General features: G+C 38.2%; 1 protein-coding gene across 2 annotated transcripts in view; it reads right to left on the minus strand.

Annotated features, from left to right (window-relative positions):
- Nucleotides 1–13,288, minus strand: part of LOC145980000 (transforming growth factor beta receptor type 3-like) — an 88,485-nt gene that overhangs the window by 58,700 nt on the left and 16,497 nt on the right. For both annotated transcript variants that reach the window (XM_083112946.1, XM_083112947.1), the window contains exon 8: nt 13,024–13,219. In XM_083112946.1, the coding sequence (XP_082969072.1) occupies nt 13,024–13,219 (196 nt within the window). The remainder of the gene's footprint in view (nt 1–13,023; nt 13,220–13,288) is intronic.

Below are 13,288 nucleotides of genomic sequence, written 5' to 3' on the forward strand. Positions count from 1 at the left end.
CGGCAATAGAAAATTATCAGAGGCATTCTGATTGTCTCGAAGTTTTTTTTTTTTTAAATTTTACATTATGAAAGTTGCATGTTGTAAATAATTGCAATACAATACAAACCCACGACATCAAATAAACTCCATGATAGTACAATATCCCCCACAGAGACAGGGAGGTCAGCGCATCGAGTCCCAGCGCCGCTGCTTTCAGACTTTCGAGACCGGAGTCAGCTACTTTTTTTTCTAGTAGCTCCCCAGTTGTACTCACGACGTTGGGTCAACGCCGAAATTTTGTGACTTTCATCGGAAATCGAACCCGGAACCCCTCGCACCGTTAACTGTTTGGCTACGCAGGAGTTGAAATTTAATACAGCACACGGAAATATAGATCAGAGATGGAGTTGTGGAAACAAGATGTGCTATATGTATTCCAAAGCTATTAGTTAATCATTTTCAAAGGCCATTTTAACAAGAATTAAATCAGAGAACAATCATGTAATAAGCGTATGACTTATATCACGTTAATGTCAGTCTCGGTTTGCATTCACCAAAGCTACTATAATTTATTAGAAAGATATCTCTTGACGGACATCTTGATATTAATGTACTTTGAGACTTAGGAGAACGTACTATCACTTGCCATCTAAGATTGAACATGCCAGATAAATTCTCCTAGGTTTGCATTTCGTATTTTAATCGCTTTTTTCACCTTACTACCTCTATAGTTAATCATAACATAGACTAAGGATGATTCAGCGATAATAGGGATGGCACCCTTTTAACATTCGAGGCAAGAACGACATAAGACCCTGCGTTGCCTATGGACACGAGATCCAGAATGAAACTCCCTCTTTAAAATACCCAACCCAGAATTGAAGGTATGCAAGGACGTATTTAGGGGGAGAGTTCAGAGGGTCCGGACCTCCCGAAAGAATTATCAAGTACATAAATTTAATAATGAAAATGCACTTATTTAGCATTTCTTATTTATTTCCTCTGAACTTAATAGAAGGCAAGGATTTATTGGGATCATATGGCTTTAAAGTACAGTAGAAAAGAAGATTTATGCATACTACTACTTCTAATGGTCCTCTTCCGTGACCGTGTGTTCTAAGGCGCTATGCTTTGGGCTCCGACTGCGGGACGGCATGAGTTCAAGTCCACATGCGTTCAGTCGCTGGATTCTCTGCCTGAGTATAAGACCGGTGGCAACCCACCATCGTGAGGAAATCTGGGAACTACGAGTGTGGAGCATAACCCGGTCACGGATATCTTTTATAACGACTGGAGGTTCGACGTGCTGACCCCACGTCATCCCATTACTGGTTGAAGATCTCCACACCTCTAGGTAGGATTGTGGGAGATAGGCCAAGGCCGTTCGATGCCATGGGTTATTTTATTATTACTACTAATGATAATGTGCATAAAATATGAATCATGAACTTTACTTTCTTTAACGGGATCTAACGTCCGTTTTTATTATTCAATAAATATTCAATTCACAATCTATTTGACATTAATGTCCTTGCTTTGTTGTTATTCAAATGGTGGTGACCTTGAATAGAGGCAAGCTAGATAATGAATGCGTGCTGTTATATCTCTATTCTAATTCCGTCTTTTTAGCTATTGACGCAATGATGATAATGCAATATTGAATAATTTAATACTTTATTAATATTATTATTTCTGAGACATTTGTTCGGACTCACTCCAAAATATATTTCTAGATACGTGCCTGGAGGTATGATATTTATTTCTTCTCATGTGCGAGCCGGCTGGCTGAAAGTACTACATATATGTATATTTTGTACAGTTGTACAAGAAATATGTCATAATCTTAAAAAAATGTAAATATCGAATAAAATTTGCCTATAAATACGCACCCTAATCATAACTTATTAAACGTATAATTTTTAATTCATCAATTTTTTTACGCTTACAATAACCTATAAGATTTACTAAATATTTTTTTGTATTCTCCATCTAATTTCTAATTCTACGTACATACTATGTATACACACTCCTTTCTTTTGGCTTCCATCTCATCAGACTTACCATTAATTTCCTCAATTATCTCATCCAACTCGCTTGCATTTACACCCTTCTACACGTTAAATTAAAATAATAATATTTTATAATCATTAGACATTAAACAGGGTGGAATAAATAGCAGGGAGGCTTTTGCAATAATAATTTTAATTATATCCTTATAAAAAAAAAATTTAAATTTTTTTAATGAATTTCGAGTGGAAGATTCAATACGCAAACCTCCTTATTAATTCAATGTCAAGATAATTATAAAAATTTGGAGGGATTGTATTTATACACACGAACGCTCGGGAGCCAATAGGAGTTTATAATCTTCAAACTGGGTTATCTCTACCGATTCAACAAATTCAATCTCTCCAATGTCGTTTGTGTTGCACCTGATGCAAAATCTGTCACAGTTTAATTGGGAAATTATTTTTGGGAGAATATGTGTGTACACGTCGTGTTTTCACGGCCCAGAACACACGAGACAAAGCATAGCATGACAAATGTCCAACAAGAAGAGACAACCATACAGTCGGTAGGAACGATTGACTGCCAGGAAGTTCAATTCATGGGGGACAGGGTGAGGGATGTGGGCTCTCCCATTGCATGGGGTGCACCTACGTACAAGGGATTCTAGTACATGACTACCTGAGAGCATAAAGACGATTTGCATCGCCTCCATAAATAACCGAGACTGTGAATATATAGAGAGCCACCACCACCCCACCCATGAATATGTCTTCAAAACAAATTGCATAATGTAGGTGGGTGGCTTCATCATTTTTTAAAAATGCAAGTAGCTAATTATGGTAACAAAACACCTTGTTTACATTTAAATAAATTATTCAAAATTACAATAAAGTAAAAAGCAACCAATTTTTTGTAATTCTATATAAAAAAAAGTTAACATAGGCCAAAATCGGTAAACTCCTCGCTCGGACAAATGTTGAAATATTGGTCTAAACAGGTAAAAAACTGCTTACTGACAAGTAATCTGACTTAAATTTGGCATAAAGCCTTTTGACATTTGTCGAGCCAAGATGTAGTACCTCATAACTTCTGTGATAAAAACATTTAATTCATAATACTACTGACGGACTTATTATTCCATTCGCATGATGCAATTAGTAAATAGAATAAATCTAATTACATGTCCATTAAGAAGCAAACATTTCTTTGTAAATACGAGTAATGACGTAAAATGCCTGTTTTTTTACAAACCCCCTTCCCCCGTTGTAGGTTTGTTAGCTATGGATTATCAATCTGTATTGTTTTACAAGTACCTGTCATAGAGGAATCTGGGCACAAAATTTTGAAAAACAGAAACCAGAAACGATCAAAGAGCAGAAACTGAAAGAAGAAATCAGTAACAGAGCTAAAATATTGTCATCAATTTTTTTTTTATGTATTTGTTTCCTCTAAAAATATATATAGCTCTGATATTAGTTCCCTAACAAAGTAAGTTTGGGCTTAGATTTCTCTCATTTGCATTAGAGATCGTGAAAAAATGCACGAAACATAAAATGTAGCTTGAAATGTACTGAAAACAATGTTTTCTTAGCCAAGCTATCTATAACTTTTCTTAGATTAGTCATCATAATTATCGCAACTGACTGCAAAGGCTAACAATGTCGTAAGTCATAAGACAAATATGGCCGCCATTTTTATACGAACTCAAGTTTGGAAAAATACCTTTGCATAGGCGTTACAAGAAAAAAATATATAAAATTTTAAAAAATTGACCACTTTGTGTCAATTATTGTCTTTTTGGACAACTTGGTATTAAATAACCCTGTATTGTTTTAGACCTAATAAGAATTAAGATATGCAAGTTTTACTTTTTGATTAAATTAGTGCATATACTGCATATCAGTGAAAGTGTTATAAAAATAGATCAAATACATTCACAGATGTTGGATTAACCCCAGAGTCGGTTTTATGGAAGGATAATGTTGGAAAAATTTCAGCTTGAAATCATGCACCCTTAGAATCGAACCTGTCTTTATTTACTACGTGGCAATCCGACGCCAAACTTTTTTTTTCTTTTTAAGGAAGCCCGTAAGCGGAAATTTCCGCCGTCATTCTTTTCTGTTTTCTCATATATATGTTTTTTACTCAGTTCTCTATTTTTTCACATTCATATTTAGAACAAACATCCGTGTCTCACCCGGAATTCGAACCCGGGACCCCTGCTGTCGTAGCGCACTGTTATAACTACTCCGACACAAAGGTTAACTACTAGACCACTGGGGCTCCTCATTCGTTGAAGGAAAGCTTTCACAATTATGTATGTTATAAGCCACATATTGTTGTTGCAGAACTCTATCTTATCTTCTGGGATTTTGACACGAAATGGTAAGATCAGCTTTTACAGAAATGAAGATTGCCAATCGACCCGAACAGCAAAACCCAGCAAATGTCTGATGAAAGAAAGGCAATGCCATTCTTGGGGACACGGGCAGGACCGTTCGATTTACAACCTGTCAGTCACTAATTGCCCGGGTACCGGAGGAGGCGTGCTCTGAGGAAGCTCACCAAAGCGGGCTTGGTCAAAACATCTGGTGTTGTAAAACGCGCTGCGTTCCCTACAGGCAGGTAGCAGGCGAATTCGCAAAAGACTCTTCCATGATATACAGTCTTAAAAGGGATGGGGAGACAGGTGAGTGGAGAAGGTTACATAATTTAGAAGTACATAATTTGTATTCATGTCCAGATATTATTAGAATGATTACATCAAGAAGGCTTAGGTGGGGAGGCCATGAGGAACGAATGGGAGAGGAAAGAAGAGTTTACAGGATTCTTGTTGGGAAACCTGATGGTAAGAGAACAGTAGGAAGGCCAAGACGAAGATGGGGAGATAACGTTGAGATGGACCTAAAGAAAATCGGTAGAGATGGAAAAGAGTATACAGATCTTGCTCAGGATAGGGACTGAACTGAGGAATTTGAAAAAACTCGCTCATGCCCATTTTGAATGTCACATAATTTGAATTAAGAAAATATGTGCTTCGATCGAAAAAAGACTTAATCAAAGGCAACATCATGCATTAAAATTTTGTGGACTGCACACATAGTGAAATTAATTTTGATTGAGACACTGCAAAAAAGGTGGTGCCAGAACAAAGTTACTGAACAATAAACAACCCAAAATGAAACTTCTGGAACCATTTCAAGTTATGTTAAAGACATTATGTTTCATATTATTTCAAACTATGTAAATTACTGAATATTTGCTTTCAATTCCAGGTAATAATGTAGACGCTGAAACAGTATTTTCATTAGAAATAAATTTCTGACAGAGTTTGTAAAAGGTTAGGTGCTGGTTCATTATAATTTCAAAGAGTTCAGAGTTCCATAAATGTATTTTGACTATCTGAAATTTTAAGAAAATTGGCTCCTCCGAGTACGAGGGTCACTATTTATCTTTTGAGCCTTGGCAACACTGATTGAAGTTAGGTGTGATTTGACGTTTGCATGGAATCGTCTGGCATTATTGAACATAACATACTTCAAATGTTTTGTCAATAGCTTCATTTGTGTTGTTTATGTTGCCTTGGAGATTGCACGACAACAATAAAATGGAATTAACTCGTGAACAGTTTCGTGCGATGATTTTTTACGATTTTCGACATGGATTATCAAGACAAGAGTCCATGGATCAACTTACTTCCACATTTGGCGATGAAGCCCCATTCTTTGCCACTGTGAAATGCTGTGAGAAAGGTATGTTCTCGTTGGATCCCACACAATTTGACAAAAACTCAAAAAGACGCTCGCGTCAATTGGTGCAAACAAATGCTCAATAAATACAATCGTGGTGCTTCAAAAGACGTATATAAGATTGTAACAGGTGACGAATCATGGATATATGCATATGAGCCGGAACGTAAACAGCAGTCGACTGTATGGGTGTTTCAAGATGAACCCAATCCAACAAAAGTTGTTCGCGCTCGAAGCACATCGAAACAAATGATTGCCTGTTTTTTTCGGGAAAACTGGTCATGTGGCAACTGTGCCTTTAGAGGAACGTAGAATGGTCAACTCTGATTGGTACACAACAATTTGTTTGCCAGAGGTCTTCGGTCAAATACGGAAAACAAACAAACGCCGTCAGATCATTCTTCATCAAGACAATGCCAGCCGTCACACATCTCGTCTAACAACCGACTTTATGAACAGTCAAAAAATCGAATTGATGGGTCATCCGCCGTACAGTCCTGATTTGGCACCCAATGACTTCTTCTTGTTCCCGAATGTAAAGAATAAATTGCGTGGACAACGATTTTCGTCGGCCGAAGATGCCGTTGATGCGTTCAAAAACCATATTATGGAGGTGTCTCAAGAAGATTGGAAAAACTGCTTTGACAAATGGTTCGAACGAATGCAAAAGTGTATTGGCCATAAAGGAGAATACTTCCAAAAACAATAAAGCAGTTTTCAATGCCAAATTCCTGTTTTTTCATTGTTAGGCTCAAAATATAAATAGTGACCCTCGTAATATGACTGAAAACACGCATGGTAAGAAATGTATTGTTTATTATTTATTACAATTTTGGGAATTTTGTATCTAAGCAATCATTATTTTTTTAAATTGAGAATGTGTCAATTTTACATTATTTACTAACACGTTCTAGTATTGCGTATTAGGCATATTTACTATGAATGATTTGTGTCCTACATTTTGGAATAGGAAGTCCTACGTTTCACTTACAGTGATCTGCTAACCCTAGTGTTGGATCAACACCACAATTTTGGGACTGGCACCAAGAATGAAACCATAGACTACTCGCACAAAGGGCAATGTGGGAGTCTTAACAATATAATAGTGTTACCTTCCCTACAAAACTTGGTTCCTTACATTGAAAGAGGAACATAAATTGAGAGTATTTGAAAATAAGATACTTAGGAAAATATTTGGACCTAAAAGGGATGGGGAGACAGCGGAGTGGAGAAGGTTACATAATTTAGAACTACATAATTTGTATTCATGTCCAGATATTATTAAGGTTTGAGATGGACCTAAAGGAAATCATTAAGGATGGAAAACATTGGGTTGTTCTCGCTGAGGATAGGGACATATGGTGGGCTTGTGTTGCTGCAGTCATAAACCTTCAGGTTTAAGAAGGCTAGAGAGTTAGTATTTTTTTTTCAATTCCTAACACCTCTTGCAAATTTGAGTATGCAAATATGAGAAAAACTCACATGCAAGTATATTTAATACTTACCAACGTTTCTAGTGTTTTGAATACCATCATGAAATTCCCACTGTCTCTCATTACTTTTTGAAGATGTAGAGACATTTTACGAAGTGATTAAGTTCAACTTCTGAAGGCTCGCAAGTAGTGAAGGCAGCCAGATTAAGATTATGGAGAAGGTGACATAGTCTGGATACAATCTACCAAATTTGAGACACCAGCATTTTCACCGGTGCTTGCGTACCGCAAAATAGGATCCAACTGTCTCTACAATGTTGTCAAAATTGTCCACATTTGATGGATAGGTGGGATAACCAAAGAAATAAGCTGCAGTGACAGTATGTCTACCCCCAGAAGTTTGGTAACAATCTCCACTTATTGCCCAGGCAGGAATACTATCTCAATTCCATCCAACAGCAATACTGCTTTACCCAGGACACTTAGAAGGCAGTACTTGATGCAGAGTACCTCCAGAAAGTATAGACATAATCAAATCAGTTTATAGTGAGTTCCCAAGGGTAATGAAGTTTATATTCTGTGTTGTTACCATGAGGATGTGATTTCGAACATGTACTAGAATATATGAATACAGTCAACTCTCGATTCAACGACCTTTCACATTTCCCGGGAAAAGGGTTGTTATTTCGAAGGGGTCGTTATTGGAATTTGCACCAATTTTCAGCTTAAACGGAGCTCAAACGGACACAAAGATGCCTAGGAGATGGTAACACCATTTATCCTGGTAGTTATACAACCTGTTATGCACAGGATGCGTGTTGTGAGAAGGAAAATAGAGAACACAAAAACGTTTTCACAAAAAATAATTTAAAATAATGTTACTTTCTTTCAATTGTGCATAGTTGTTGCTTTTCCAGGAAATTTTTACAATTCTAGTTCATGAGAAACCCGTTTGCACTGAGACCAGTGGAAAGGAAAACAATCTCTCGCTTATTGCAAGCAAAACTCGAAGAATCTTGACACCAGTCAGACTGGCGCCAGCAAAAGTCGGGAGATAATCGGGTAGAAGGAATGTTGGATTTTATACGGGTCTACTGGACCATTGTCTGTTACAAGATTAACTTGTAAGATTAGATCTCTCGGGAGAAACAACACAACCTTTATAGGCTTTTTTATAAAAAAATAAAATAAAAAAATAGCAGGGCTGTAATTTTTGTTTTGGTTCGGCTGTGTAAAATACATCGTAAAAACAAAAGTCATGTTTTCCTTGCTTCACCCTCCTCCCCCATTCAAGGGAGCAGTCCAAACTCCTTCCTTGACTTGCATTGTAATGTAGCGTGACAAAGGAAACCCGCAACTTGCCGCGCAACTTGCGATTTGCGATCTGTTTTCACCCAATGCGTATTCTAGGGCATGTCATTAAAAAGTCCCGATTAGCCCATCAGCATATAATGAACTGAAAACAAGCTTTATGAAACTGGGCTGTTATTTACTCTCATGTTAATGGACGATTTAATGTTGGATTTAGGAGTATTCTCCATGTCAAACACCCTCCAAAAGTTTTCCCCTTGAATAATGTCTTAGCGACCATTCCTACATTGAACACTTTTTTTTTCACATGAATGATTCTGAAGAAAAGCGGATGCAAATTAAATTTACAGATTTGATTATCAGAAGAACATGAAGTTATTTTAACTCTTGTTTTCCTTTCTGGAGATCGAATTTCCTTATCAAATCAAAACAGCTTTATGAGATTCAAAACAATAACTTTTTCCTTGGTGCTGGAGAGTCATTATTGTTATGGGCAAGCAAGAGCTTTGCAGACGCTAGACAAAACACTGGCACCAGCTGCATCCTAAAAACAATGAGGCTGCTGGAAGTTCGAGCAACAGGTGGTGGAAAAGAAAAACCCCAGCATTTTAAAGATAACGCAACTGTCGAAGATGGAACTTTTAACAGCAGTGAAAAGCAGAAAGAAAAGACCCTTTCTTTACCTTTTACCATGCAACAGACAATAATACCGGCAATATTTCCTATGCAGACAACAGCATAAAATAATAATAATAATAATAATAATAATAATAATAAGTCCTCCTCCGTAGTCGAGTGGGTTAAGGCGTTCACTCGTCTTGAGATCGTTCGCTGCAGGTCGGCGTAGGTTCGAATCCGGCTCTGGTCGGAATTTATTCGGCCTACGTATAGGGCCGGTGGCAACCCACCATCGTGAGGAAATTGGGGAGCTCCGAGTGAGTGAGCGTAACCCGATTGAGAAGACCTGCAACAGCTGGGGGCTCGTCGGGCTGATCCCCCGACACTCCAATACTGGTCTACGATCTCCACGCTACAGCAGGTGACGGAGGAACAGTGTGGGAGGGAGACCAGCAGTCGGTAGGTAAACCAAGGCCCTCCTCGGGCTGTAGAGCTATGGGTTATTAATAATAATAATAATAATAGAACCTGAAATCTGCAATTATAAACATCGCCATGCACACCAGTGGCGGAGAATGAGCTGGGAAAAGGGCGGGGGGAGGGTCACTTTTTTTTACTTGTTCTATGGTTTTTGTTCATTTTCAAGAAGATATCCAGAACTGGTTGCCCCATTTTAGACGTCAAAGGAAAGGAAGAGCGGTGGGTCCTCTTCCACCCTCGCCTGTAATCAGCCTGTGTGCACACAGGAGCAAGAAAATCATGGCTGAAACAATCTGCATCACCCCTCCCCTGCCCCCCCCCCCTCTCCACAATGTTTGCTGACAGGAAAAGAGGGAGAAGTCAGTCAGCCAACGGAACACTTTTTTGGCAAATAGTCCTACATCGACACAATTAGGAAAATGTATGAAGTGGGAAACGGGAGTTATGATGCACGTAAGATCGAAGTAAACTTTTGTGGAAACCTGGATGACAACGCATTAGGTGGGTTGACGATCTTTAGTTTGCCTATGTGGTTTTGATTATCTCTAACAGCTTCCCTTTTTTATGAAGTGTTGCAGGGAACAAAGAACACGTTTTGAATGAAAGCGGTTACCGGAAGTTGTCGACTATAAGGCCGAGAGTTGCTCACTCACGGGAACCTGCTGAACTCTAGGTCAGAGCTGGACAGATGGGCCAGACTTCCAGGCGCTACGCATCTGTATTTTGGAACATTCCTGCGATCTATCTCTCAAGGAGGTGTATTTATCGATGAAAGAGCTTGACCTGCCATACACATTGGCAAAGACTGCAAGTCCAGCAGTCATTTTGGGCTATTGGATATCACTCAAGCATGGTGTGGTGGTGTCTTATTTTTAGTTCAGACCCAATTGTGAGCGGAAGAGCACTCGTGAAGGGAATGAGTGGAAAAAATGCATTTATCGGCCGATTTCCTTCAATTTTTCAACTTTTTTCTAAATTTTTCACAGTTCCTGGGAAAAGGGTCGTTATACCCTGGGTCGTAGAATCGAGAGTTGACTGTATATTCTTATGGTTAGGGCTAGGATTTTCATGACTTAACCCTTTGTTAAGGGTGATGTGTTCCCTAAATATATAGAAATTCATATTATGAAGGAACTAATTAAGGTGCTTTGTAAGGGTATATTTAAGCATATTTGGCTATTTCTACACGATATAGAATATTTTCATATTTTTGGTCATATTTAGCATATTTTCGCTTATTCAAGGAATATACAGCCATTTTCGAAGTGGATTAGTTCTTACTCCCATGTTTACTCAGCTGTTAAATTTTTTACAATTATACATCCAAGTTTATTTCCTGCAGTCTCCTTTTCTAATGGAAAGAATGGAAGTATTTATTTAGTTATTTACAGAAAGTATTCACTGTACATTGCAACTCAGGGCTCCTAAAGTGAACTAAAAATACGAGGCACATTTAAAAAATAAGGGCAGAGTAATTACAAAAAGCGACTGGCAACAGTGATCGCATCCTGCCTGCGCAGCAACATCAACTAATTCATTGGCGACCCAGAAGTCATATTTTCATTAGTCACTGCTGGTTATCCTGCGCTATTACACAATCCCGCCAGTTGAGAAGTACAGTGTGATTCGATTTCTTAACGCCAAACATAATGCTGCCAAAATTCTAGGATAATTTTGCGATGGGTATGGTCAGAGTGTAATGATTGAAGGAAAAGTACGATAATGGCGTGCGTTCGCAACCAAAAAGGTGAAATTATGTTGAGGTACAGATGAGAACTTTTTGATCACTCCTCTAATATCCCGGACCTTGCACCTAGTGACTATCATGTCTCTCTGCTCCTACAAAAGTGGATTGCATCTCAACGATTTGAAGAAATTGAGATGTTGAAAACAGTAGAGTTGGATTGGCCGAACTCCCAGACGGCAAACTTCAATGCAGAGGGTACAAAAAAGCTTGTTCCACGGTACCAAAAATATTTGGAAAATAATGGTGACTATGTTGAAAAATGAAGTGGATATGTATTTATTTGTAACCACTAATACAGTGTTGCTACACTTCTTTTCTTGTTTAACCTTTAGCCACCCGAGCCTCTTGTGCATGTAACCCCCCTGCCGCAAGAGCCAATTTTCAGCAAAATGCAGTGTTTTATAAAAATGCCTAGATCGGACGCTAATTGCCGTAGACAGACAAATGATATATTGTTTTACTCGGAATGAACCATAGATTCGGACTATATAAAATGTATGCACATTCGGCATATATATGGAGGGAGATGGGGGAGGAAACTGCAAATTCCAAAATTTTTGAAGAAAAAAATGAGGGTTTCGCTCCTCCCTACACGACAAAAAGTACAATACATTGTAACAATACATATGGAAATAATTGCTGGAGAGTTAGGAACAAGAAAATAATTGCACTATTAGTGCTAATAGTGGCTCCAGTGTTTCCAAAACTAATTGATGACGTCATATAACAAACTTCATACAAAAAAAGCCAACTGATTCACGCACGAAACCACCACCGCTGAGCTACGGGATGTTGCTAGAACGATAGCCAGGAAACGGGTGACGGAAACGCACCAAATCTTTCCCTGTCTTGTATCTGCTAAACCTTTCTATTTTTAGACAATGCAGGTCACATTGCAGCAACTTGAAAAACAACTTTTCATTGTAATAGTGTAGTTTTCCTCAACCCCTCTCCCTCCCTCCTCTTCCCTTGTGGCGACATGGGGAAAATTCCTTGTGACCTTGGGTACTGAGAAGCAAACTTTTCACCCGTCTAGTTTTCAGTGTTGAAAAAAAAAGAAATACTAACAAATCCAGCCTTTGTTTGTCGGAATTCTTTTTCCTTTGTGAGGAAGCTGCAAAAAAAAAAGCCGCAATTTTCCTGCCTTTTATGTTCGACACCAAGACGTGCAAGAGTCATAATTGTTTAATGTGTGTGTTAACAATAATGTAAAAGAAGAAAATCGCAAATCCAGCCAAAAATAGGGACATTATAATGTAAAAACTACGAGTATGTTAGAGGATCTCGATCGAGATGCTCAGAATGCAAAAGGTTAATGTAATCAATCGGCTCTTTCTTTTGAAATGCACCTCGTAGTATGTGAAAATATCTCAGCATACATAAATTATTGATGTCTGAAACAGTTCAGTTGTAAGGTCATATTTTTCAAATTATAGTGCATATTTTTTAAAATTTTAGGTCATAAAAATCCTAACCTTACTTATGATTGTAATGTGTTATGTGTAAGTTATTAAAACCACTATTATACTCAAGGACTTTTATTTCACCTATCGTAAGTCTAACAACAGAGAACGAGAAGACAAAGATTAATTTGCCAGGCTTTACCAGATCAGTGAGGGCTCTGTACATGGATCATTTCAAAATTATCACACCTGTTATAGTGACAGTACAAGGATCAGTAGCGAATACTCACCACCAACACCACACTGCCCTCTACTCCCCGAGAGCCAAACTGCCATTTGATTGGAAGGTGGGATTTGAGCACAAGTGTGACATTACGTGGTATGGGTTTAGGCCCTTCACCCTGCAGAAGAACGATAACAGGTACTGGATTCATTCCCATTTGGCTTCGTCTACCATCTGGATCCATCTCAACCACATAGACATCCCTAAAAAGATAGTTACATTTGTAAGTACCTAGGACCTTTGAAAATGTCTTGCTATCATTGAATTTGAAG

The sequence above is a fragment of the Lepisma saccharinum genome, chromosome 27, assembly GCF_977018435.1.
Source record: "Lepisma saccharinum chromosome 27, izLepSacc3.1, whole genome shotgun sequence".
Taxonomy (NCBI): Eukaryota; Metazoa; Arthropoda; class Insecta; order Zygentoma; family Lepismatidae; genus Lepisma; species Lepisma saccharinum.